At 57.9% G+C, this 26,755-nt stretch overlaps 1 protein-coding gene across 2 annotated transcripts; it reads left to right on the forward strand.

The window, feature by feature from the left end:
• Positions 1 to 498: 498 nt before the first annotated feature.
• On the forward strand, positions 499 to 26,564 carry LOC122206112 (GRB2 related adaptor protein). 2 transcript variants are annotated; one of them, XM_042914955.1, is made up of 6 exons: positions 499 to 771; positions 9,691 to 9,788; positions 13,789 to 13,911; positions 23,172 to 23,340; positions 25,181 to 25,354; positions 26,053 to 26,564. In XM_042914955.1, exons 1-6 carry the CDS (start codon positions 694 to 696, stop codon positions 26,134 to 26,136), a joined length of 726 nt encoding a protein of 241 aa, XP_042770889.1. In that variant the 5' UTR covers positions 499 to 693; the 3' UTR covers positions 26,137 to 26,564. The 2 variants fall into 2 exon arrangements, with proteins under 2 accessions (XP_042770889.1, XP_042770887.1); XM_042914953.1 differs by having other exon boundaries at positions 500 to 771; positions 25,181 to 26,563.
• Positions 26,565 to 26,755: the final 191 nt, after the last annotated feature.

Here is a 26,755-nt window from a genome sequence, read left to right on the forward strand (position 1 = left end):
CATTTGAACCGGAAGGGGCACCTTCCGGATTGGGCTTTGACGTACGTGTAGGAGTCTCCCGGGGAGACAAAGTGGAAGAGAGGACCCTGCAAAGGGACATGCATGTGCAAAAGGCCTGGGGAATGGAAGAGGGGTGTGTACCCCCCTACTAGGGCAGGGGCCCAGTGTTTGTTTATGGGGAAAGGAGATAACAAAGGGTGGGTCTGGAGAGGAGTGTGGTGGGGGATGGGGGTCGTGGCTTGGAAGGGCCTTGAATGTCAGGCAAGGAGCTTGGGGTTGACGTAGCAGGCACTGGCGAGTCCTGAGGGGCACTGGGCTTTACAAAATGTGCAGGGCAGATCGGCAAGTTGGTGGGGGTGATTGGGACCTTGAGATGCGATGCCCGAGCTGCCGGGGCGGCTTTGGGGTCACTTCTCTGGAAACCTCCGTATCTCGTCTGTGACTTGGGCCAAAGAGAGGATCCACTCCCGGGGCTCCCCGGGGACTCCCCAAGAGCCCTACCTGGCCTTTGGGGCCTGAGGCAGAGGCTCTCTGTGTTCTGTGACATGTCTGCTTCCTGTTTCTCCTCCCTCAGGGGAAGCCTCAAAGAAAAACGCGCTCTCAAAACAAAGGAAGACGGGTCCTCGACTGCAGAGGAAGCAGGAAGCTCTGACCCTGCTCTGAGCCCAGCTGCCGGGGCCTGGGGACAGCGGGATGGAGTCCGTGGCCCTGTACAGCTTCCAGGCCACGGAGAGTGATGAGCTGGCCTTCAACAAGGGGGACACGCTCAAGGTAGGGTGGCCGGGATGTGCTGAGTTGGTCACACATGGAATGGGGGGGGTGGTTAAGAATGAGGGCCCGGGACAGCCCCCCAAACAGAGTCCAGCTTCTACAGGAGGACGGGCCCGGCTTCCCCAGTTATTGTGATTCTGGACAAGCCACTTGCTTCCTCTGAGCCTCAGTTTCCTCATCTAGGAAATGGGGGGATAATTAATTAGGACCCGTCCTTTGGGGGCTGTTGTGAGGGTTCAAGGAGACGTTACCATAGTGCCTGGCAGGGGTTGGTTCAACACCCAGTTTTCCGGGCGAAGAATTTGAAAAGACAGCTGAAAGGAGGGAGGGAGGGAGGGAAGGACAGAAAAGCTCTTAGGAAAGGATCGCGTGGGCACACTAACCTCCTGGGGCTGAAAGAAATGTGCCCGAAGTGTAAGAATGAGCTTCCCAGCAGTGTGGAGAAAAGGGAAAGGAGAGTCCTACCACAGCTTGTGTCTCCTTGTCTGCCCCCCCTTTTCTTTTTTTAGTTTTTATTGTTTATCTTTGATTTTAGAGAGAGAGCGAGAGAGCACGTGTGCGAGCAGGGGAGAGGGACAGAGGGAGAGAGAGAGAGAGAGAAAATCTTAAGCAGGCTCCATTCCACAACCCTGGGATCATGACTTGAGCCAAAATCAGGAGGCAGACAGACAACCGACTGAGCCAACCCAGGTTCCCCTTTTGATGCACATCGCACCCCTCTAAGGTGGTCCGGGCCGACGGGTTTGTGGGCGCTCTCTCTGGCAACGTCCCTGCTTATAAGTCTGCATATGCAAGCAGAGGTCAGGGGCCAGATTCAGAAGCGGCCATGCCAAGATTTAGGCACTGGAGTCCCGCTGACGTATGTTAAGGAAGTCACTGCCCCCTCCCTGGGCCTCAGTCTCCACACTGGAGCAGCAGCCATTAGACGGGGTGTCTCTCCCCGCTGCTGGGCCCCGCTCTTGGCCCCAAGCTTCAAGCACAAGAGGAGGGGACAGGAATGCCCATTTGCTGACACCCCACCAGAGCCAGGTCCCGAGCTCAGCAACGCACACTAACGTCCCAGTTAAGCTGCCGAGGTGGGGAGAATCAGTGCCCCCTTTCACAGGTGACTAAACTGAGGCACAGGGAGGTGACACGACTTGCTCGGCATGGGGCCAAATGTGGGGTGCACCTACGTCCTTTGCCTCTGGAACCTTCATTCTGTCCCCGTGGGTCTGGGCTGGGGTTTGGGGAGCTCATGACGCTCCCCAAGAGGAACAGTGTCCCCTTAGGGGGCTCCCTTCCTCTCTATGCTGGGATGCCTGCCCTCAGGTCCACCTGAGGTGCCGGCTGGGGGCCCCGGGGACACGTGGCCATGTGGGGACGGGGGCAGGCTTAGCACCAGCACCACCTATAGCCAGGGTATGAGACCTTTGGTGAGAATCATGTCTAGTTGAGAGATCTTACTAATCTGAGAGCAGTTTGGGGTCTGTAGACCCAGATGTAGGGCTTGGAGGGGAGCAGGACAGGGAGGAAATAGGAATGAGGTGGGTGCTGGGCTCCAGCTGAGGGTCAGAGTGACCGGCCAGCGGTGGATGGGGATCAGTGGGCGTCCCCCAAGCGACCGCAGCGAAGGCTGTGAAATCTCCACTTTCCTCCCAGATTCCTGTGCCCGCGACCCCCACCCCCATGTCAGTCAAGTTTCCCCGCTAACTTCTGCTAAAGCGTCAGCCGACTCCTGGTGTGTTTCTTTTACCAGAAGTGCTGGCTAAGGCAGGAGTGAGTGAGCTCATGAGGACAGGGACCACACCAGGGCACCAGGACGTGAAACGGTGCCTGGCATGCAGTAGCCTCTTAGTAAGACATGGGGAATGTTGCAGGGAAGAAGGAAGGAAGGATTAAAGCGTTAGCTGAAACTTGGGCATCCCTTATGTCCACAGAGACTGACGAGGGGAGCTTTCAAGCTCCAAGAACAATGGAGGAATGCCAGGCAATGGGAAGAGTGGCCTTTTCTCCCCTTCCTTCCTTCCTTCCTTCCTTCCTTCCTTCTTTCCACAAACACTTGTCAAGCTATGGAGCACATACTTAGGCATTGTCCTAAGTGCTGAGGGTGTAGCAATGGAACAAGGCAAAGTCCCTGCCCTCCTGGAGCTGACATTCCAGAGAGTGAGTGACACCAGGAGGTGATAAATGGATTGACGAAATCAACCCAGGGAGATGAAATGCAGAGGGCCAGTGGGTGGGAGGGGACAATGGGACAGCTTTAGGTGGGGTCGTCAGGACAGTCTCTCAAAAGAGGTAACATCTAGTGGTGCCTGGCTGGCTCAGTCAACAGAACATGAGATTCTTGATCTCAGGTCATGAGTTGGAGCCCCACATTGGGCATAGAACTTACAAAAAAAAAAAAAAAAGAGGTAACACCTTAGCTGAGACCTGAAGGATGAGTTGGAACCAGCCAGGCAAAGAGCCGGGGGAAGAGAGCAGCAGGTGGGAGGGAACAGCTGGTGCAAAGGCCCTGAGGCAGGACCGTGTCAGTGTGTTTGAAGAGTTGAAAGAAAGGTCTGTGGCTGAAGTGCAATGAGGGAAGAGAATCACAGGGTAAGGGTGATGTTGGGAGGTAAGCAGGAATTAGGACCTGTGAAGGATTTGTATTTCATTCCAAATTTGAGGCATACTCACGGAAGAGTTTTCAGTAGGGACAAAGACTGGATCGAGTTTACGTTTTGAAAAGATACCAGAGGGGACAGGAATGGAAGCAGGAAGGGGCTCTTGCAGTCCACTAAGTAAGAAATAAAGGTGGCTTAACCTGAAAAAAAAAAAAGACAAGATATTAATGTCCTTAATATGTAAAGAGCTCTTATAAATCAACAAGAAAATCACAAACAGCATAATAGAAAAATGGGCAAAGGATATGAATGGGAAAATTGCCGAAGAAGCAACGTAAGCAAGTAAGTGCCCAATTTCACCAATAACAAAAGACGTGCGCCTTAAACCAAGTAATCGTTCCCCATTTGCCAGACCAGTGAACTTTTATTTTAAAAAGAATCTCCAAGTTTGTTGAGGATGTGAGAAAACATGCACTTTTACATGTGGGAGGTGGACAGGGTAAAGTGACGATCATTTTGATGGGAACTTGGGAAACATATAAAAAGCCGTAAAAATATCCATGTGTGTGAGCCGGAAATTCTGCCTCTGGGAACCCGAGATGTAATCAGAGATGTATGTGTGTTCTCTCATAAAGGACTCAGGGAGCACTCAGTGTGTCCCTGGTCCCATTCTCCGCCCTGGAGACTCAGCAAGGAGAAAACGGGCACAGTCGCTGCTCACGCAGCTGGTATTCTGGTGGCAGACGTGGGCCACAAACCAGATAACGAAGGAAAACACAGAGTTTGTCAGATGGGGAAGGTGTATAGGGAAAAATAGAGCAGGTGAGAGGTGGGGCACGTTGGCAAAAGCGTCTGCAGTGTGAAATTAACCTGCGTTACCGGCTTAGTGCCAAATATTACGCAGTCCTGAAAATGCTCTTTGGGGAGAGTGTTTCATGCTTTTTCTGCACATCTCACATGTTCTGCAACGAGCAAGCATTCCTTCGAGGGCCAGCTGAGGCGGTGGGATAGCACGTTCACGGTTGTGCAGGTGCAAGGTCACATTTATTTATTTCGGATTTGGATGGATTTTTTTTTTTTTTTGTATTAGCTTTATTTTGTTGGTTTTTTATTTATTTTTGTGTTAGCTTTTAAATTTTTTTTAACGTTTATTTTTTTATTTTTGGGACAGAGAGAGACAGAGCATGAACGGGGGAGGGGCAGAGAGAGAGGGAGACACAGAATCGGAAGCAGGCTCCAGGCTCTGAGCCATCAGCCCAGAGCCTGACGCGGGGCTCGAACTCACGAACCGCGAGATCGTGACCTGAGCCGAAGTCGGACGCTCAACCGACTGAGCCACCCAGGCGCCCCTTGTGTTAGCTTTTAAACAGACTTTATTTTTCAGAAGTTTTTGTTTTGTTTTGTTTTTTTACTTTTTAACGTTAATTTATTTTTGAGACACAGAGCGCTAGCCGGGGAAGGGCAGAGAGAGAGGGAGACATGGAATCTGAAGCAGGCTCCAGGCTCTGAGCTGTCAGCACAGAGCCCCACACAGCACTCGAACTCACAAACTGTGAGATCATGACTTGAGCCAAAGTCGGACGCTTAACCGACGGAGCCACCCAGGCGCTCCTTAGAAGTTTTCTTTTCTTTTCTTTCTTTTTTTTTAACGTTTATTTATTTTTGAGAGAGAGAGGCGGGGGCCGGGAGGGGCAGAGAGAGGATCTGAAGCCGGCTTTGCGCTGACAGCACAGAACCGGATGCGGGGCTCGAACTCACGGACCGGGAGATCATGACCTGAGCTGAAGTTGGTGCTTAACCGGCTGAGCCACCCAGGACCCCCCAGAACAGCTTCAGATTCACACGAAAATCGAGGAGACAGTACAGTGGCATCTGGGCCCATCTCTCCCTATCCGTAACATCTTACATTATTAACCCCATGCCATTTTTTCCCCCACGACTGTGACAAAGTGTATCAGGGGACACCAGAGAGGACAAAGTGGAGGGGACAGGGTGGGCAGGGGGCAGATTAGGCACCGTCTCTAAATATATAATAACCACAGCTGGTTCGTAATGGTTCGCTGTCCATTTCAAATTTCAGACCGACTGTCCTCTGTGTCCAAGCGATTTTGAGTTATTGCAATGGGATCGTCTGTTCTCCTCTATGCAGTTTGTCTTCTACAATATATCTGTGGCCTTGGATGAGCACTTAATTGTGTGGCTGCATTCGTGTGTCTACCTTGTCTTTCTCTGCATCCCTGGCAGAGACACAACCGATGTCCCCACGGGAGCTGCGTCACGTCCTGGGTCTCGTAAAGGCTGGAGGTGGATGGAGGTTGCTTCTGACTTGCATAGGTGCTCAGATCATCTTTCCAGATGGTGGAGGTGGAGGGTGAGGTCCCAGAGGCCACCAGGGTGGAGAAGGTGGGGGTGGCCCAAAGCCCACGGATGGTGATAAAGGGCAGCCCACGGGGTACGACACGGAGGGCACTTCTGGGAAAGGAGGAAATGCTCTGGCAGCCCCATTGACCTTAGGTGCCTGAGTGGCTCTGTCAGTTAAGCGTCTGACTCTCGGTTTGGGCTCAGGTCATGCTCTCACAGTTCAGGAGTTCAAGCCCCCCGTGAGGCTCTGGGACAACAAATCTTGAAGCTGCAGAAACCTACAACCACCATGCAATTTTTACCTTAATGGGCTGATGTGGCTACGTTATTAACTAACGAACATACTCAGAGTTTCTGCCTGGCTTTTATTTTTTTAACATGCTGTCTTAAAACATTCTTTACCCCGATTCCCGAGTTTCTTGGGGCCCCCTTAAGTTTTGCTCCCGAGGTGCCTCACCCCCCTCACTCTTGCGGAGCCCTTCCTCTGTGCAACTGTAAAATCGTGAGCATGATGTCACCCTGTGTGCCCCCTTCTCCCGGGGCGCAGCTCCTGCAGCCATCCCGTTGATCCTTCCAACCGGTGCTTCCTGAGCGCCCCTGAGGGCCAGGCCCTGTCCCAGAAGTGCCCACAGGCAGATCCCAGCCTCTGGGAGCCCAAGATGAGAACATCTGAGCTCTGGTCTTGGAAGAGACCTGGGTGGCACATAGACCCACACTGGACACACCCAGACATCACTTCCTGGAACAAAGCATCCTCCCCGGTTGGCTGGGCACGTCCGGGTGCACAGGACCCCACTGTTCCCAGCTGAAGGAGGGGGGCCGGGTGGTGGCTTCACCCCCATCTCTCCACGGATGACCTGGCCCCCAAGACCCAGACTCGGGGAGCCCACAGCCTCCTCGGCATCTCCAGAGACAAGGTCGATGGCACCTCGGACCCAATGCCGACAACCCTGAGCCCTCTAACCTGCTCCCCGACAGCCATTCCCGTGGCAGCCTGCCAGCACTCGGCCCAACCCCCTCGAGTCGTCCTGGCTGCTCCCCAACTGTCTCGTACCCGGCCGGTTGTTGAGTCCTGTCAGCGACTCTGCCGAAACCTATCCGGAACCTGACCGCCTCTCCACACCCCCTCCCCGACTGCCCTCCTCCTCCAGGCCTCCCCGGACCCCGGGCAGGTGCACAAGCTGCTCACTGCCCCACCTGCCTCTGCTCCTAGCCTCCCCAGTCTCCACACGGTGGCCATAACTCAGAGCCTGAGCCTCCCCTGCTGCCCCTCCCTGGCTTCTCTTGGCTTTTATTTTTTTTTTTTAAGTTTAAATTTATTTATTTTGAGAGAAAGAGTGAGAGCACGAGCAGGAGAGGGGCAGAGAGAGAGAGAGAGAGAGAGAGATAATCCCAAGCAGGCTCCGCACTGTCAGCACAGAGCCCGACGTGGGGCTCGATCCCACAGACGGTGAGGTCATGACCTGAGTCGAAATCAAGAGTTGGATGCCTAACGGACTGAGCCACCTGGGCGCCCCTTCTCTTGGCTTTTAAAGGAAAATCTGAACAGCTTCCCGTGGCATACAAGTCCTACGTGCTCTTGCCTGGCTGGCCTTCCCCACTTCTCCTCACAGTTCTGCCCTCCTGAGTCAACTCCAGACCCTCTGGACTCCTCTCGTTTCCGAGAGCAGGGCTTGCTACCACCTCAGGGCCCCCTGCACTGGCTGTTCCCTCTGTCTTGGACACCGTTCCCCGCATTTTCTCACATCCGGTTCCTTCCTGTAACCGGGGTCTCCGTTCGCATATCACCTCTTCAGGGAGGGTTTTCTGGACCACCCCCATCTGTCCCCTGTTGACAATCTGCCTGCCCTCAACCAGACATCCTCGATCTATTTCGGAGCACTTGCCACTAATTTAAGGTACCTGTTCAGTTGTTTCCTTCCTTCTTTATTGTCCGCCTCTGCCCACAATGTAAGCTTGTTCCCTGCTGTCTCTCTAGGACTTTGCATGGTATCTGGCACACAGCAGGTGCTCAGGAAATAACTCATGAGTGAATTCCCTGGCTGGGGACCTTGGGGTAGGACAGTGTCCTGGGTGGAGGGCACCCATGGGGGTAAAAGCCGGGGGCAAGCCAAGGTGTGAATTTCACCAGGGAGGAGCTGATCTGTCTCCTTGGTGTCAGTTTTCATGGCCCAGAGGGTCTGTAGCTTTTGGACAATTTTAACGGTAAGAATTCAGCCAATCTGGGGCACCTGGGTGGCTCGGTCGCTTAAGGGTCCAATTCTGGATTTCGGCTCGGGTCATGATCCCGTGGTTTGTGAGTCTGAGCCCCGCATCAGGCTCTGTGCTGTCCCTGGCTTGGGATTCTCTCTCTCCCTCTCTCTCTCTCTGCCCCTCCCTCGCACGCACTCTCTCTCTCTCTCTCAAAATAAATAAATTAACTTAAAAAAAAAAGAATTCAGCTAACGTAGCTAATGAGAACATCACAGATGAGAAAACTGATGCCAAGACTAGAGAGAGAGTCGGAAGCAGACGGACTAGCCCAGCCCCAGGCTCCAGGGCATCTTCCTTGAATCTGTGGCCATGGAAGACAGCCCACAGGCTTTAATTCTCCCATTAAGTTGGGGAATTATTTTTGTTTTGTTTTCAGCAAAAGTTTTCCTGAGTCAGCCACCTGCTTCCGTCTGTCCCCGGGGCTGCTGACCTTGCCCAGGCTACAGACTCAGGAAGGAAGGAGTCAACGGGGCCTGGCAGACAGACAAGGGGGTGCCTGCCTGCACGGCCTGGGCCCAAGGCAGCAAATCCCAGCTCTTCCTGGCAAAATGGAACTAAGTTGATGCCCTTGCGTCTGCCTGCCCCCCGGCCCTTTGCACCTGCAATGCCCCCATGGTAGCATGCTCTTCTATATCTGATGTTTTTTTTTCTCTCAACAAATACCCACTAGGATTGAGCCGATGTGCGCATCTGCTCCAGGACTGACAGGAGCGATGCCCCCTTGGCCTTGGGTCCAGACACAAATGGGAGGTAGAGTGGAGGTAAAAACCAGTGGGCCAGGGTCCCCCCAGACCAGCTGAGCCAGGAACCCCAGGCCCCAGAGTCCTGGCTTGCTGTATGGGCTCTGCCTCCCCGCTGCTGGGTGGCCTTGCTCGCCCCCCCACCTCTGGGCCTCGGTGTCCCCATCTGTGAAATAGCCTTTGGTGATGAGCTGTCCCACGGAAGGCTTGCCCCGGGGAAAGGAGGAAGGGGCCCCAAGATTCATTCTGTACATACTGTTCCTCCCTGCGGCTGCTTGGTTGCTCATCCACTGTAACTACCAGCCCGACTCGGGCTGTTTCAGTTCCTCTCGACCCACCTGTGGGGCTGCAGAGATCTCACGCCATGGACGAGGAGCCCATGTGACCTGGGCAGGCCAGGCCTCGGCCACGTCTCAGCCCAAAGACCTCCTTTATTTTGCTCTCTGGTGCCTGAATCCCCACCACCCTGCATTGTCACCCCTGAACTCAGATTATAAGGGTTGTTTAAGTGTAAGTGACCCCAGGTGACCACCGGTAGGTGCTGAGCTCAGGCTGGGGCTCCCCGACCTTCCAGGGTCCCTCCGACCTTCACCCCATGGCTCGGTGCACGGCATGCAAATGCTGCAGAAACCCCACGTTCAGAGGCACAGCTCAGGAACTGAGGCACCCCAGATCTGCCCCCCCCAGATCTGCCTGGGAGTCCAGCTCCGGCCCCCCTAAAGTTCAACGCACCAAAACCTCACTGGGTCCCCAGCTGTCCAACCTGGGGAGTCTGTGACCCTCTTGGGGACAGGCTGTCCCGGGCCCTGAAATCAGACACGGCCCTCGTGAACTGGGGCAGGTCCCCAACCCTCCCCTGTGAAGTGGGTCCTGGGCTGGCATGGGTGATGCCCACCTGGGGTCCTTGAGCGGCGAGACCTCAGCTGGTGGCAGCCGTGCCTCTTCGGTAAGCAAGTGACCGTTGTCCCTCCCGCCCGCAGATCCTGAACATGGAAGATGATCAGAACTGGTACAAGGCTGAGCTGCGAGGTGCTGAGGGCTTTATTCCCAAGAACTACATCCGCGTCAAGCCCCACCCGTGAGTGGCTGCCCCCCCCCCCCCTGCCCCGGCCCTACCCTCAAGGTGGCCCCAGCCCCTGCAGTCAAGTGTCCTCACCTGGCCTGGCCTGGGCGAGCCGAGCTGCCCGAAGGGCACCCCTTAAGCATGCCCCTGGCTTCTAGTCATCAGTGTCTATGCTGAGCAGGGGCAGAGGACAGAGATTCGAGGACCAAAGTGGTGGCAGGGTCAGGGCCAGCCCAGGCCACGCCCCTGAGGGCCTGGAACACCAGAGAACACCCAGGAGAGTGCTGAAGGGGACAGGGCCCCGGGCTCTCAGCCAGCTGGGCCACTGGCTGCGGTGGGGTCTCTGGCAGGTCCTGCTGTCTCTATGCCTCAGTTTCCTTACCTGTAATACAAGAAGGGCCGAGGCTTCAATCTGCAGAGGATTCTAGAGCTCTCTTTAAGAGTGGGTGTCATGTGTGGGGCCAGGCATCCTGGGACCTGGGACCTGCTGGCCCAGGGAAGCTCCCAGCACGCCCTCAGCAGGTGGCCTCCCACGCTGCTGCCCTGAGAAGGACCGGGGCCGACCCCGGCCCCAGAACAGGCCCAAGTGGCCGAGAACCTATGAAAAACCGACTGGATATGCCTGAGATGATGGTGGAGGTAGGCCCCTCACTCAGTCACTCGTCAAACACTAGCCGCAGCCCCAGGGGGCCTAGCTGGGTGATGCCAGAGACACATGATGAGACGCTGGGGTCGGAGCAGCCCCATCCTGTGGGAGCGACAGGTCATAAAGAAAGCACGAGATGGGAAGGCCGTCAGCATTGAGGTAACTGGGGAAGGCTCCTCAGAAGAGGTGACAATGAATGGGGTTTTGAAGGGTGTGTAGGAGTTAGCTAAGCAGCAGAAGAGGGAGGCATTCCTGGAAGAGGGGACAGAGAGGACAATGAGGAAGAGCCTGTGGCAGGAGGGCCTCAGATGCCAGGCTCACGGTGGTGGGGAGCGTGGCGATGGCTGAGCAGGGGAGGGACCCTGTCACAGGTGGAGGCGTGTGACAGGGCCGTGCAGGCTGGAGGGGACAGACTGGAAGCCATGAGGTGTGTGTGACGGTGAGTTAGCAGGGGAGGGCAGTGCAGGGTCAGGGTGGGAACTGGAGGGTATTTCCTCTTTATCTGCCTTCGAGTTATTTCCAAGCTGCTACCACCTCCGGCTTCCTGTGCGGGCAAGGCCCCGTCCCACCCACATCCCCAGCTACCCTGCCTGGGTTCCAGGCATCCCCAGCCTCCCCACGCAGAGGCCGCTGCCTCTAGCCGACATCCTGGGCTGCAGCTATGACATCCAGGCCCTGCGGTGGCCCTGTGGGCAGGTATCTGTCCCTCTGGCCTTATAGTCTTTCGGTCAATAAAGGGAGAGCACGAGGGGAGAGAGAGAGAGAGAGAAATGCCAGGTGTCCCAGGGAATCCATAAGCCAATGGAGGACACAGGCAGGAGTGACCACCGTGGGCCAGTGGGTCAGAGAGAGGCCGCCAGGGGGAGGAAATGGCCTGGTGAAGGCCAGAAGCCCGGAAGGCACAAAGCTGCTGAGGAGCCCTGAAGAGAAGCTCGCATTTGCTGACCCAAGATTTCGGTGCAGGGCCAGGCCTATCTGGGTGACGCTGGTGGCTGAGACAAGACCACACCTGTTGGAAGCAATGGAGGGTCCCCGTGTCTGAGGCCCTTGGGGTCCCGGGGGTCAGTTCTAGCCACCTACATCTGGGACAGAGCAGGGACAGGGGTGAGGCCCCCAACCCACCCACCAGGTCATGCCCAGATGTGTTCTTGGCTAACCTCAGCACCTTCCCTGGCCCCAAAATAGCGGTGGGGAAACTCGGCATCTGACTCAGCCCGTCGGGCCCCCGGGTGGGGGGGGAAGGGGAGGGGGAGGGCTGGGGAGGGCTGGGGCGGGCTGGGGTCCCAGAAGGCCTCATCCTACACCAGCCCCACTCCTTCCCTGAGCACCCCCACTGTCTCCCCTGCCTGCCCGGGGAGCCCCTGGGGGAACCGTGATACCGACCAGGGGCCCCAGAGGCACCCACCCGGCCGTGTGCCCGCGGCGGCCGTCAGGGAGGGCTTCCCAGAGGAAGGGCATGGTCCGCGGGGCCTGGAAGTTACAGTAGAAGTTTGCCAGGGAGGGCAGCAGACAGGCCTAAGCGAGTGCTGTGCGGGGAGGGGCGTGAGCCATTTCACAGCAGCCGAGGCGCCTGCAATCTCTCCAGGGCAGACAGTGGAGACAGCTGGATTCTGGGGGCTTCGGGAAGTGCTTGTCCCGCACCCCGTCCTTCAAGCCACCTGAGGACCAGCCCTGCCTTCTCCTGACGGGGGGCAGGGCTGGCCTCCTCAGAGGGTGTGGTTGCCGAAGGCTTTGAGGGTGACGGCCGCCCACACACTGACGCCTCCTATGGGGTTTTGTGGGTTCTTTGGAGACACCCGAGCCCTCAGGAAACGCCCACTCAGGGCCCCACTGGGCCCCTGCTCCTGAACGGTGCCTGCACCTGTGTCCTGCTGGGGGCCGCGGCCTCCCAGCTCAGCCTCCCGAACTCCGGGGACCCGGGCCGAGCTTTCCAGATGGTGGCCTTGAGCCCCCACACTCAGCAGCCGTCTTCTCTGCCTCCCCTCCCAGGAAATCCACCGTGAGATGGGCTCGGGGTCCCCACCAGTCTGGGGACAGCAGTAGGCTAAGCCTCGCTTCTGGGTGTGGTTTCCTCAGAAGCAGCACCTGAGCCGCAGTGGGAGGACGAGAACTTTCTTTTGGAGCGGGAGGCGGGCAGGGTAAGTAGGGCTGTGCCGTCCACACGGCCGCGGACGGCGGCAACAGACAGGAGGGGCACCGGAGGGAGAGGACGCGACACAGGCACCCCAGAGTGTTCCATCGGGGCAGGGAGGTGACTGTCCACATGCTCATCTCAGAGAATGTTCCGGGGGCTCGGTCTACCCTGCACACAGGCCTGTGTTAGTCGCCAGAAAAAAAGCCCCGGGGCCGAACCCTGGTGTTCGCATTTGGCCCAGCCCCGTGCGGGGACGGCGGGGACGGTGGGGATGCGGTGGGACACCACCGGCAGCTGCCGCTCCACCTATCGCCCTGGCTCTGGGCTTCGAGGGCTCGTCAACATCCTGACACAACAGGAAAAGTCCCACCTCACATCCGCCCCCGGTGCCAAACTCAGACTCAGGAAACATTTGCTGAAAGAGGGAAGGGAAGCTTGACAAGGGACAGAGTCTCTGGACCCCACCCGGGGTTGGCCATGGTGCCACCATGAGACTCTGGCTGTTCTGGGCCTCAGTTTCCCCAGCTGAACAAGAAAGGGCCCAGCCAGAAACCACCTGGACGCTACAAGGGTGGGCAAGGCCCAAAGAGGCCGGGGCTGCATGGGCCACACAGCGAGATGGGCAGGCCTGGCAGAGAAGCTGAGCCCCAGCCTTTTGTCTCCAGGTACTGGGGGCAGAGGGGCAGTGGGGGTCTTGTAGGACTTTAAGCATCTACCAATCACTTCTGCATTACCCAGTTCTATTTGGTCAGCTAGAAAAGGGGCTTGGACCTGTGAGCAAAAGTCCAGGCGGCCTCAGTCCGTGCATCTGTGAAATGGGTGCAGGGAAACTGCCCTCCATTTTCTCTTCTTTTTTTTTTTTTTTTTTTTTTTTTTCCACTTTTCAGAATCTCTCATCTAAAACAGAAGAGCTCAGCTGGGGTTGGCCAGGTCGAGGTGCCCTAAATTTTGATTTTTCTCCTTTCATAATTTCTCATTTCATAATATGTTTGCCTGGCTTGGGCTCAGGAGCCAGAACGCCGGGATCGGGTCCCCACTCCTGCCTGCCATGGCGTGTACCCTTGGGTTCGTTGCTGTGCGATTCTGAGCCTCGGGCTCCTCATCTGTGAAATGGGTGCAATCACATCTCCTGTGTCTCGGGACCGCCGTGAGGATCCGCGATGTTGGACGCCCGGCCCACGGGGAAGGGGTAGCCTGGCCTCCCCACTGCCCTCACTCGCCCCCTCTCTCTGCAGGTGGTACTCGGGCAGGATTTCCCGGCAACTGGCCGAAGAGATTCTGATGAAGCGGAACCACCTGGGAGCCTTCCTGATCCGGGAGAGTGAGAGCTCCCCAGGGGAGTTCTCTGTCTCCGTGAAGTGAGTTCTGACCCATGGGGGAGCGCAGAGAAGGGTGGAGAGAGTAGTCTCCCTGAGGGAGGAACAGCCAGAACCTGGAAGCAGGTGACTGTCGGGGGCGGGGTGGGGGAATGGCACGCACCCTGGCGTGTGGTCCAGAGTGGTGGGAATATGCTTGGAAAGGGGGTCGGGGCTGCCTGCAAGGCCTCAAGTCCCGGCGTGAAGGGTCTCTGGACATTATTCTCTGGGCAGTAGGGAGCCATCATAGACTCATCATGAGCGGAGGAAGAAGGATGCTAGGGTTTGATGTAATGGAGGCCAATGGGGGCGGGAGAAGCATTGAGACACCCAGGGCAGGTGTCCAGGACGTGCTATGTGGACAGGGTGCCACCATATGGTGCCGTGATTGAGATGAGGGACTGTGGGGCCAGGCTGCTTGGGTTCAGGTTCTAGTTCTGCCCTTTCCTGGCTGTGTGACCTTGGGCAAGTCACTTAACTTCTCTGTGCCTGCTTCCTCTGATGTGAAATGAGTAATTGCAAGGAATATGAGTCAATATATATATATTTTTTGAGTCAATATATTCAGAGCGATTGGAATACTGCCTGACATTGAAGCAGGGTCGCCGTGATGGGAGGGTCTGGCTTTGTGACCAGCAGCTCCTCGGGCATGACGTGGCAGTCTCTGGGCAGCGCAGAACCCAATCCCAAAGGCCACAACTAGGGCCATGGAGGAATCCAGGCTGGAAGGTAGAAACAGGAACAGGCATCGGGGCGAAGGGGTCTGGTCTCTGTGTTTCCTATTCTCAGGACCTGGGACAGTAGGACATAGATGCATAAATTCAAGGAATATTTTGTTGAGCTACATGTCCTGTGCCAGGCTATTCTAGAAGCTGGGGAAATGACGGTAAAAAAAAAAACCAAAGTTGCTGCCCTGATGGGTTTATGTCCTGGTGGGAGAGACAGACAGCATACAAGGAAGCAAAGGAATAGAGCAGGAGCCAAGGTGGTCAGAGATGGCCTCTCTGAAGAGGTAGTATGTTTTTAAATGTTTATTTTTGAGAGAGAGGCAGAGACAGAGCATGAGTTGGGGAGAGAGAGGGAGGGAGATGCACAGAATCCAAAGCAGGCTCCAAGCTCTGAGCTGTCAGCACAGAGCCCGACGCGGGGCTCGAACTCACAAACCACGAGATCGTGACCTGAGCCGAAGTCGGACGCTTAACCGTCAGAGCCACCCAGGCGCCCCAAAGGTAGCATTTGAACAAAGATCTGAACTTGGAAGTGGAGGCTGCCCAGGTCTCCAGGAATGAGGACCTGGGAGGAGAGACTTCTACGCAGAGGGAATAGCAAATGCAAAGGCCCTGGGGTAGGAATGCACCCGGGCCGTGTTGGAGTCCACAGGAGGTGGTGTGATAAGAGCAGAGAAGCAAAGGGGGAGAGGGTGAGGGATGTGGTCAAAGAGATGGAGCTGACAGGTCCTGACCGGGAGTTTTCTCTGGGAGCAGTAGGGAGCCATGGAGGGTCTTGAGCAGGGGGAGATGTGATTGGCTTCCATTTTTTGGCAGATCCCTCCGGCTGCTATGAGGAGGAGGGATGGTTGGGAGTAAGCAGAGCACTTGGAGGCCAGTGAGGAGCCAGGCCGGAGGTGGCGGTATCTGGGACTCTGGAGGGGGCTGAGGACATGAAAAGCGACCGGGGAGGGGAGTGGTGTGGATCTGCGAAGTCAGGGCCCCCAGCAAGATGCCGACTGTCAGGGTCTCCGCGGGAGGCGCCCACGGTGCCAGCTTTTCCTGTCACTGACCGCGGTATTGGGGTGGCAAGGTTGCCAGCGGGAGGGAGGGAACAAGCAGCGGACCCTGGAGCTTGGCAGTGTGGCCCCTAGGAGGCCGTTCTCCCGGGACTGGGTTGGTTCACGGCCAATGGCTTGATTGTCCAAAGGATAAATGAACACGGGGCCACTTTGTTGGTTAATGTGGGGGCTGGGGGGGGGGGGTGTGACAGGGCGCTGGGGTCCGGGGAATCCCAAAGAAGCAGAGAAAGAAAGACACGGACAGGGAGGCTGCTGGGGCATGTGTGTAAAAATGACCCAACATCGCGAGAGTTCTGGGCACTTACCTGATCCCCTCCAAGCTATGCAAGCAGCCGGCCAGTTCCTTTTACTTCCCTTCCGTCCTTGACCTCCAGGGAACAGACCGGTTATCCCAGGGGATGGGAATGGCTCTGGCCCTCTTTGAGCCTCTATTTCCCCATCTTAAAAATGGGAGCACTGTTGAGGCGCCTGGGTGGCTCAGTCGGTTGGGCGTCCGACTTCAGCTCAGGTCATGATCTCCCGGTCTGTGGGTTCGAGCCCCACGTCGGGCTCTGTGCTGACAGCTCAGAGCCTGGAGCCTGCTTCAAATTCTGTATCTCTCTCTCTCTCTCTGCCCCTCTCCTGCTTGCACGCCATCTATCTGTCTCCCCCAAACAAATAAGTCTTTAAAAAAAATTTTTTTAATGGGAGCACTGTCAGTGTGCATGTGTATGGGGGTGGGGGGGATGCTGTGAGTTCTTAGCTCTGATCCACCACCCCGCCCCCCGCCCCAGGATGGTCGTGGGCATCTGGAGTGCCCCCTGGGTCACTTCCCACTTCCACAGCTCAGCCTCCACTCCCCAGGATCCGTGCAAAAGCAGGAAATGGAAATTTTCCGTGTGCTGGCTGGCCAAGGGCCTGGTCAGCTGGGAATGGCGCCACCAGGTGGGCTGGTCCAGCTTCGAGGGGCTCCTGGAATCAGTTCAAAAGCCCAAGATCACCCAGCAAAGCAGGGGCACAGGGGACTCAGCCGGACAGCTTCTGCAGCTGGAGCTGAGGGGAGGTGGTGGCCCTGCCAACCCCCACCCTGCCTCTCCCTCCTCTGTGATCAAATCACACCTCCATGCACTGCCCTCTTCTGGCGATTCTTTGTAAGTGCAGCCCGGCTGGTGCAGGTTCAGACGCTGCTGTGTGTGTGTGTGTGTGTGTGTGTGTGTAAGTAAGAGAGAGAGAGAGAGAAAAGAGAAGAGAGAGGGAGGGGGAGAGAGAGAGAGAGAGAGAGAACCAAAGAGTGGGACAGAGAGAGGAGTCAAACCAAGGAGTGTGGTGGGAATGTAGACACGGCCTGGCCCAGGCGTCTCCACGATGAATGAATAAATACGGGCAATTCAGAGACAGGGGACACTTTCCACATGGTGAAGGAGGTGATATCTGAGCTGGGCCCTGAAGCCCGAGTAGGAGTTTGGTGTACAAAGAGAGGAGAGGCATGTCAGGCACAGGGACTAGCCAGTTGGACCCGGAGTTGGGGTGGGGCAGGGATGGGTTTGGATAGCAACAAGTCCGACCAGGAGGGGAGACAGGCAGTACTAGGAAGTAGTTGTTGAGCAGGGGAGCCAGCACCCACGTCCTGGGAAAAGGCCTGGGAGCATCTTTCGGAGAAATCCTAGCACATGCCCTTCCGCACGTCCCCCAGGGCATCCTGGCCGAGCCCCCCTCCCCCTCTCCCCCCCCCCCCCCCAGGTCAGAACCAGAAGGAGCTTCCAGGGCTCAGCTAGCTGTGGTTTTGTGCACAGCGTCACCAGGTGGCGTCCTCCACCCCCCAGTTTCGTCCCAGCTGAGCCACTCCTCCCAGGTCCTCCTCCCATTCCTGGTCCATTGTTTCTCCCGGGGGCCTTTCAGTGGCCCTTGGAGGATCACAGGCCAGGGATTAGAGTTGGAAACTGAGACTCAGAGGGCGTATATGGCTGGGAGTGTGGGCTTTTGAGCCAGAATCTCAGCTCTGATACTAGCTGTATAACCCTGGGCAAATTACCCTCTGAGCCTCAGTTAGTAAGTGCTCCAAAAATGCAAGTTATGCTAGTTATTATATTACCTTCTAAGGGCCACACTGCTTCCCAGCCCCCTGTCCCACGAACCCAGGGCTACTAGAGAAGGGGCAGTGACAGAGTGGCAGGGAACCCAGTTTTCGTCCTGACTTCGCTTCCCGTCCCCCCCACCCCACCCCGTGCCCCCGGGCAGGTCCTGGCTTTCTCTTGGCTGTAACGGCCTCATCTACATCATAGAGACAGCAACCCCCAGGTTGTGAAGTCCAGTGACTCGATGGCCATCCAGCAAAGTGACAGCTGTGCAGGTTCACGTGTGAGAGCATTTCCGCCTGCATCGGCTTGGCTCTCGGGGACTCTGACCCCATTCCACGTGGCATCTCCCGCATGCTCACGCCAAGCCCCATAAAGCTGTCAGAGGTGGGGTTTATGGGCCTGGGCTGCCTCTCGGAGCGAGAGCGGCCACGGCTGACTGCCCTTTGTGAATTTACAAAGGGCCGTCCGCCACCACTTCCAGGGGCATGTCTGAGCTGGCAGGCAGCAAGCCAGGGACCAAGGCTGGGGCGCAGTGCCCGGGCTGTGTCGCTTTTGTCCCACACTCCCAGCCAGCCTGAGGTGGACTTCTCCGCCTTAAACGGCAGGTTGCTCCCAAGCGAGGCATTTTGCTTCCGTTCAGGCCGGAAGCGCCCTGGAGTCAATGCACGTATGTTTGCTCTGGTCACCGAGTACCTACTGTGTGCCAGGCCTTGTCCCAGGTGCTTGGGATTCGGCCATGAACAAAATAGGACAAAGCTCCCTGTCCTTCGGGCACCCATTTCTACTGGGGTGACCGACAGGAAACAGTTATACAAATTATATAAAGTCTTGGAAGATGATAAAGGCTCTTGGGAAAGTGAAGCAGGAAAGAAATGGTAGCAGAAGGTGGAGGGTGCAATACTTTGCAGGCAAAGACAGAGAAGAAGTGATCCCCAGAAACCCCACTGGCAGGAAACGGGGGCCCAGAGAAGTGCAGTAACTTACCCAAGGTCACACAGCAAGGAAGAGCGGAGCGAGTGCCCATTGACCCTCTGCGCCCTGACAGACCCACCTTTCCTGAGTCCCAAAGACCCAGGGGTCCCTGCCAAGGTCCCTTTGGTTCGATTTCATGTCTGCTGCGGCACGTGTATTCCGCCCCAGCCCTTTTCTGAGGCTAGAGAAGGGCCATGCCTAATGGAGATCACCCGGTGGGGGTGAGCACCCAGACCTCTGCCCCGGAGGGCCCACAGGCCCCAGCCGGGGCAGTCCTGGGGCTCCTGACCTTACCCCAGCCTTGTTTATCCTGTCCCTTTGCTGCTGCCACTGTCCCTTTGCTGCTGCCACCAGGCCAGAAAAACCAGCCGGGCAGGACAGGCTGTTTCGAGCATCAGGACTCAGTTGGTCCTTGAGGCTTTTGTTACAGCCCAGAGGCCAGGCCCTGCCCCTCGTTCCCCCCACCCCGCCCACAGTGGGCGGGTGTGGGGGTCACACACAGAGACAAACACACCCACGGCTGCAAAGAAAGGGACTCACACATACAGTCATACAGTCGCACTCACGGAGCAGAGAGAGAAGGAGACCTCCCCCTCCCCCCCACACCCCTAGACACGAGAGACACGGACACCAGGCACACGCAGGCCAGGACACTCACACAAACACCGTGGGCACTGCCCACTGTTGTGGACCAGCTCCACATGGCCCCTCCTCTGGCCTCGCCCAGGTCGAGACCCCTTCCTGGCCGCCCTTCCCGCCTCCAGCTCAGCAGGGCTCACAGGGCACGGCTGTCTGCACTCAAGCCATCCCCCCTGCCCAGTTCGGGGGTCATCTGGAGTCAGACATGGATCCCCCTATGTGCCCTGCAGCTCCCCTGGGCCGGGGGGAGGGAGGGAGAGTCCACAGACGGTCTAAAGGGTTCTCAAACACCTCAAGGCTCCACCCGGGCCTTGAAGGATGGCTAAGGCCAAGACCACAGAGGAAAGGGAAGGTGTTCCTGGGGAGATCACTAGCAAGGGCCCCACGAGGCTGGAAGATAAGCTGGCTAGAGAGAGGGAGACTGCCCCAGATGCTGAGTCCTTGGGGCCACCCGATGGAAGTGGCCCTGCTCAGCCTCAGACAAGCGTGATCACTGATCAGGAGGGGCCACGCCTGGCTTACATGGCCGCCCCTGGCTGTGGGCAGGCCTCTCTCCTTTCTGGGTCCTGCTCTCCTCACTACAGAACAGGAAGGTTGGACCAGGTGGGAGAAGGGACAAGGCCCGTCATTTACTGAGGACCTACTATGCACCACACACAGGTGAGGGGCTGGAACACGCAAGCATCCCAGATTTGAGAATTCTCCCAATTCTCAGATTGGAAGGTTCTAGAATTCCTGGGTCCCTTGTCCCTTTCCTGTCTCATCTCCTCTTCTCTGCTCACCGATCGTCCTGTGTGATCAGGGAATGCTTTGTTCCTGATAACTTTCCTGGTAACTGAAGGTAACCTCCAAGCACCAAAAAGTTCAAAGTTGTGGTCCGTTGGGGTCGAGGTCATTTTCTTTTTCTTTCTTTCTTTCTTTCTTTCTTTCTTTCTTTCTTTTTCTAATGTTTAATGTTTATTTTAATTTTAGAGAGAGAGGGAGAGAGACGGATCACAAGCGGGGAAGGGGCAGAGAGAGAGGGAGACATAGAATCTGAAGCAGGCTCTAGGCTCTGAGCTGTCAGCACAGAGCCCGACGTGGGGCTCGAACCCATGAACCGTGAGATCAGGACCTGAGCTGAAGTCCGAAAGTTGGACGCTTCACTGACTGAGCCACCTGGGCGCCCCCTGGAGATCATTTTCACAGCTACTACCCCCTTATCTGTCCCCTTACCCAAAGGGGAGGGGCCGTCCTTACCCCAGGTTCCTCCTCCTGCCTCTGCACCAGGTGGCCCAGACCTGACATGGAGTCCTTGGGGTCCGTTTCCTGGTTTCTCACTTGCCCGGCTTCGGGTTGCCTCACTCCGCTGCTGGGAGAGACACTCCTCCCCGAACTCCCCTGCCAAAGTCTAGGGACCCGGGGAAAACCTGATCTCGCAGGGACCGGACACTAGGGAGTCATAGGGCTTAGAGGCTGCCTCAAGGGGAGCGTGTGGCCTCTGGGAGGCTGTGGCAGACCAGACAGGGCAGGAGGCACCGTCCGCCTGCCCGCCCTAGTTCCATCCCAGGAACACGGGCATGCATGTCGGCCGGCCGGCCGACAGCATGAGCGGCTTAGTCACCTGGGAACAATGCTTGCTGATGAGCGCCTTTGTCTCGGGTCTGGGGATCACTGCTCCACCCGGTCCCAAAACTGGCTCTCCTTGGAGCTAAGCTGCCCTGAGATCTGGATGTGTCTTAGAGAGGGTGTCGGGTCTATTTCAGGGTCAGGACACCTGGAGGGCTGGAATCACAGCTCAGAGCGGACCGGACAGGAGAGGGTTTCAAGAACAAAGCACCTGATGAGCATTTAAGCCTTGGGCCTTGACGCTCTAGTCCCTGGGTCTAGCCTCTCCCAGCTGGGCTAGCCCTCAGGGCCCACTCCGGCCTCCCTGCCTTTTCGGTGTGTAGTATGCAAGCCATTCTGTGCAGTGGGTCAGAAGAAGGCCGTACAAGGGGCTGAGGAACCCAGGGAGACCTCTGACTCTGACTGAGCTTGGGCCATTTTACCTGGGCTTTGAGGCATGAGTAGGAGCTTGACTCGAGAAGAATTTGGAGAAAACTGTGTATGCAAAGGCTTGGGGGGGGAGGTATGTTGGAGTGGAGAGAGAGATTCTGTGTGGTTTGGACCCCTTAACATGGGCAGGGTGGGAGGCATCCCACTTTGACCACCCCCCCCCCCCACACACTCCCAACACACGAACAGAACAGATTCACCTTAAACAATTATCTTCAGTCTTTAATCTTAAACCTTCAACCGAGCAGCACACCCGCCCCAGGACTGACGCTGGAGGAACCACGGGTCCCAGGCCTTCTGGGCTCTCAGCTCCACCAGCCACCTGGGCAGGAAGCCCTTCCACGGGCAGGTTCCTAAGCTGGCTTCTTTCTGCTGGGGAGCCGGGGTTCTGCTGTGTTCTCCCAGCAGATTCCCCCGCCTCCTGCAACCCCCCTCCGGGGAGTGCATCAGAGCCCCCCGTTGGGCAGGTGAGGAGGCCGAGGCCCAGAGGCCCAGGTGAGCTGACCAGAGCAAGGAAGGGTGGCCGTGGTCTTTTGGCCAGGCCCAGAGGATGAGAGGGAAGGCCTCCTGGGGATCACAGCCCAGGGAACAACGTGGTGCAGTAGCAGTCCTGGACTGGGGCTGACAAGGTCTGCGATGTTCCCCGTATCACAATTAGAATTATGATTATTGCTATTGTCGTACGACGAGAACCAGCAGGGGAGCATGCTAGAATGACGCTTCACACGTGGGAGCTTGGATGTGGCCCCAGCTCCGGTTTCTGTTGCCGCGTGTGACCCTGGGGGGGGTCACGGTTTGCACTCGGGGCCTCAGTTTCCCCACCGTACAAAGGGCTCGGTTTGCACCTCCTGGACCACGTGGTGGGGCCGGCCACCCTTGCAGAAGGGAGGGGAACCGCAGTGGTTTGTGCTGCCCATTGTCCTAACGCTGGCCCCACCTCTGGTCCCAGCCCATCATGGCCTGTCCTGGCCTATGGGACATGCTGTGTGCAGGAAGAGAGTATATGAAGCATATGAAGGTGAGGCTGGGCAGGTAATCAGAGCCAGATCTCGAGTCCGAGGTGTTAAGATTTTCTCCCGAGGGCAATGGGGAGCCATAGAAGGTTCTTGAGGTAGGGGGCAGATAGAGACATGAAGCATCCGACACACCTGAGCTCCTCTCCCACCTGCAGGCTTTGGTCTGAGTCAGCATGGTCTGAGGACTCACTCTTCGTGGGACTGTGAGGGCCGGGAGGGGGCTAGGGGAGATTGTCACGTCTGAGGGGCATATTGAAGAGGTGTGAGAAGAGAAGGCCGTTTATTGATTGATTGATTTTTAAAGTTTATTTATTTTGAGAGAGAGAGAGAGAACGAGTGGGGAAGAAGGGCAGAGAATCCCAAGCAGGCTCTGCACTGTCAGCACAGAGCACGAGTCGGGGCTTGAACCCACGGACCGTGAGCCCACGACCTGAGCCGAAATCAAGAGTCGGACGCTCAACCGACTGAGCCACCCAGGCAACCCCCTCCTCCGAGAGGAACCCGTTCAATGCTGCCAATTAGCCACAGGCAGCATTTTCTGAACCCTTTTCCAGAAGGAAGGTGCTACCATTATCCAGAAGCTGAGGTTTAGAGAAGTTCAGTGACCTGCCTAAGGTCTCACGTCGACCTGCCCTCCTGCCCTGCACCTTCTCCCCCGACTGCGGGTCTCAACCAGGGCTGAGAGGGGCGAGCTTCCAGGGGGAGGCAGAAGGGGGGCCCCCGGGCCCCGCTGAGGCTGCCCCTCTCCGCTAGCTACGGCGACCAGGTACAGCACTTCAAGGTGCTGCGCGAGGCCTCGGGCAAGTACTACCTGTGGGAAGAGAAGTTCAACTCCCTGAATGAGCTGGTCGACTTCTACCGCACCACCACCATCGCCAAGCAGCGGCAGGTTTTCCTGCGGGATGAGGAGCCCCTGCTCAAGGTAGAGCCCCCTCCCGCCCCCCCCCCCACATGAGCCTCCGCGGGGGGCCGGGACACCTGCCGGGTCTGGCCACCCCCCACCCCCACCGGCAGCCCCGCATCCAGCCCAGGCTCTAGAGTCCGACTCTGGTGGCACTGCGGTGAGACACGCAAGGGTGGGGACGGAGAGGGAAAGGAAAGGAAGGAAGAGAACGGACGTGACGCGGGGCCACCAGTGTCTGGCTTGTTCTCAGCTCCTGGCGCAGTGCGTGGGTCACAGTAGGCACTCGGTGTGAATTTGCGTGAATGAAGGTACAGACACCTGCCGAGCCTACTGGGTGCCGTGTGCGCTGAGCTGGGCTTAGTATGCTGGGGTCCTCATCTGGCCATTGCCCAGGTGAGGAAACTGAGGCGCAACCAAGACCACCCACCGGGTAGGCTCTGTCCGGGGTTCTGGTCCCGAGGAGCTGGTGTTGGGTGGGGTGGAGGCAGTGTGAGCGCTCGTGGGTGAGGGCCTGGCTGGGCTCAGGGTGTGTGTGTGTGTGTGTGTGTGTGTGTGTGTGTGTGTAGTGGGGGGTGGGTACCCAGCCGCCACTGGTCCTCGCAAGAACAGCAATTTGCTAGCCAGCCCTTTCATCAAGGGGCCCCTAGGACCAGCCCTCGTTCTCATCAGAATGATGATAGCAGCCAACAGGGTTATTAGCCCCGGTGTGCTGTTTCCTCTGGGAGGGGGGGTTCGGCAAGGCCTGGGGCTAGAGGTCAGGACCCTGGGACGGCCCAGTTGAGCCTGGGCTCTGCAGGGGAACCAGGGAGCATAGCCTGGGGCGGGGGAGAAGGGAGGCTGACGGACTGCTACAGAGAAGCTCCAGTCCTGCCTGTCCCTAGACCCCCACCACGCGTGACCTTCGTCCGTTCCTCAACTGGGCCTCGGTTTCCCGTCTCATGTGCCAGGAGGGTCAAACGGTGCCTCGGGAGACCCCCATTCGTGCACTCTGGGCCTCCAGGAAGCTGCCGGGCCTCTTAAATCTGATCCTGGGGCTGGGTCGGTGGCGAGCTCTCTGTCTGAGCCACCTTCCCTCCCCCTCCCCCTCCCCCCGCCAGGCCTCTGTCCCAGACCTCCTGCAACCTCTCCCCTTCACCGCCGTGGGCCAGGTCTGCCCTTGGAGAATGTGAGGGAGCCAGTGTGGAGCTGGCTGAGGGCTCCCCACACCGCCCCCCCCCCCCACCACTGCCTCACTCTGGCCTGGGCCCTGGGGGCACCCACCCTGTGGGAGAACTCCAGAGCTGGCTCAGTCCCCTAGGACCCATGCCACCTCCTACTTCCTGGGCAGAGAGCCGCTAATTACAGCCTGTCCACTGATCCTATCACCCATCCTGGATAAGATTCCGCAGGCTCAGAACAGAGATGCTGGTGGGACCGGTAGGGCCGGGACACCGGGTATAATCGTCACGGCGACAGGCTGACGTGCCTGCAGAGAGCTCTTGTCCGCCTGCCATTTGCGGGGGGGGGCGGGGGGGGGGAACTAAGTCCCACGAGGGTGGGGACTTACCCGAGGTCACCTCGGGGTATAGATAGGACAGGAACCCAGGCCTGAGAGCTGGGAGCGGCCCTGAGTGACATCCTCTCCCTCGAAGCTCGGTCAAGGGCACAGCGGTAAACTCTGTTCTTAGCTATGCACCACTTTACAGCTTACAAGGCCTGTTCCTGTGGCCAGGACAGTGGTGTTGGTCTGTGGAGAGGGTGGCGTAGACTTGGAGTGAGAACAGAGTCCAAGCTCAATTCTGCCCTCCCACCCACAGCAAATCACTTCTCTTGTTGGGGCCTCCTGAAAACCCCCACTAACCACCTCCTCCCCTCGCAGGGCCCCCGGGCCTGCTTTGCCCAGGCCCAGTTTGACTTCTCGGCCCAGGACCCCTCACAGCTCAGCTTCCACCGCGGTGACATCATCGAGGTCCTGGAGCGCCCGGACCCCCACTGGTGGCGGGGCCGGTTCTGCGGACGCGTGGGCTTCTTCCCACGGAGCTACGTCCAGCCGGTACAACTGTGACCGGGGTGGGGGCCCGGGGCGGGGGCAGAGCCAGCAGGCCATCCGCCCACCAGACACTGAGGTCCCCAGAGAGGACGCGGACGCCCCGCCCCGGGGTCCCACGGGGCTCAGCCTCACTGGAACGTGGACCTCCTCACTGCCAGGCCCGGGCTCCCGCTGCTTCATACAAACGGAGACGGGGCCTCGGTGCCCGAGGACCGCTGCGATGTTCAGTGCCCACCAGGCAGGGGGAGCTCCCAGAGCTTCCTGCTGGCCTCTTCCTGTTGGCTGCCAGCTGCATGGTGTCACGGGGCAGGGGGACAGAAGCCCCACTCACTCCAACCATCGATGGCCGCGGTCTCGGGGCTCTTGTATTTGGGGGCTCTACCCGAGGAAGCATGGGGGACGGGTTCACCTGGGGCTGACCATCTTCTGGGCCTCCCTGCCCACCCTCAGATGGCCCCTTGAGGTGTTCTGGCTACCGGGAAAGTGGCTTAGAGGTGAGGGACAGGCAAGGGGACTGCACGCACATTGACCTGGACCGATGGACGGACTCCAGGTGGAGACTGACTTCTCAGCAGCCCCCTGACGACTTCGGGCCCCACTTGGGTGTCCAACACCCTCACCCCACCACAGACACTTTGGGGAGGGCCTGCGGGAGGGGAGTGCAGGGATGAAAGAAACAGGCAGCTGTCCCTCTCCCATAGGCCCGACACGATGGACAAGCTCCGAGGGCAGGCCCCGGGCACAGCCACTTGGGGGACCTGGCTGCTCTGGCCTTCTCTGTTTAGGCCCAACTTCTGCCCGGACTGGGGTTCCCGGAGCTCAGGGAAGCTACAGGCCAGGCGGGAGGCCAGGGCCACCGCCGGACTTTGAGGTCTAACAGCATCTGGGATGGGACACTGGCCTGAGCACCGGCGGGGCGTCCGCATGGAATGTGCCACCAGCAGCCGGTACTGACTAGCCCCTGCCCAGGGCCTGGGCACTTTGGGGAGCAGGACGCATGAAACGGGGCTCCGAAAGTGCTTCGAATGCCAGGCTGATGGTGGAAGGGGCAGGGAGCGGGGAGGGAGGGAGGGGACGGCCTCGTGGCAGCCAGGAGCAGCTGGGATGGGAGGCAGGAGTCCAGGGAGGGGGACTCCCCTCTGCCCAGGGCCGTCTGGAGACCCTTCAAGCCCCAAGCTGCTCCTGACCTGGGCCCGTGTATTCAAAATAAAAACAGGAAAATGAGTATAAGGATGTCGATCGGAAACCTCATTTTCTTTGCTTTGTGCTGGTTTTGAAATACCGCCTTCTTTCTGTCCGTCGCCCCCCGACCTTTTTAGGACTCCTCCTTTGCCGGCTCAACTGGTGTGCGGGCACCGGACCGGCTACGCAGTCGCGAGGGGAGTCCCTGGGTCTCTGGGCCTC

Source organism: Panthera leo, chromosome E1 (genome assembly GCF_018350215.1).
Source record: "Panthera leo isolate Ple1 chromosome E1, P.leo_Ple1_pat1.1, whole genome shotgun sequence".
Classification (NCBI taxonomy): Eukaryota; Metazoa; Chordata; class Mammalia; order Carnivora; family Felidae; genus Panthera; species Panthera leo.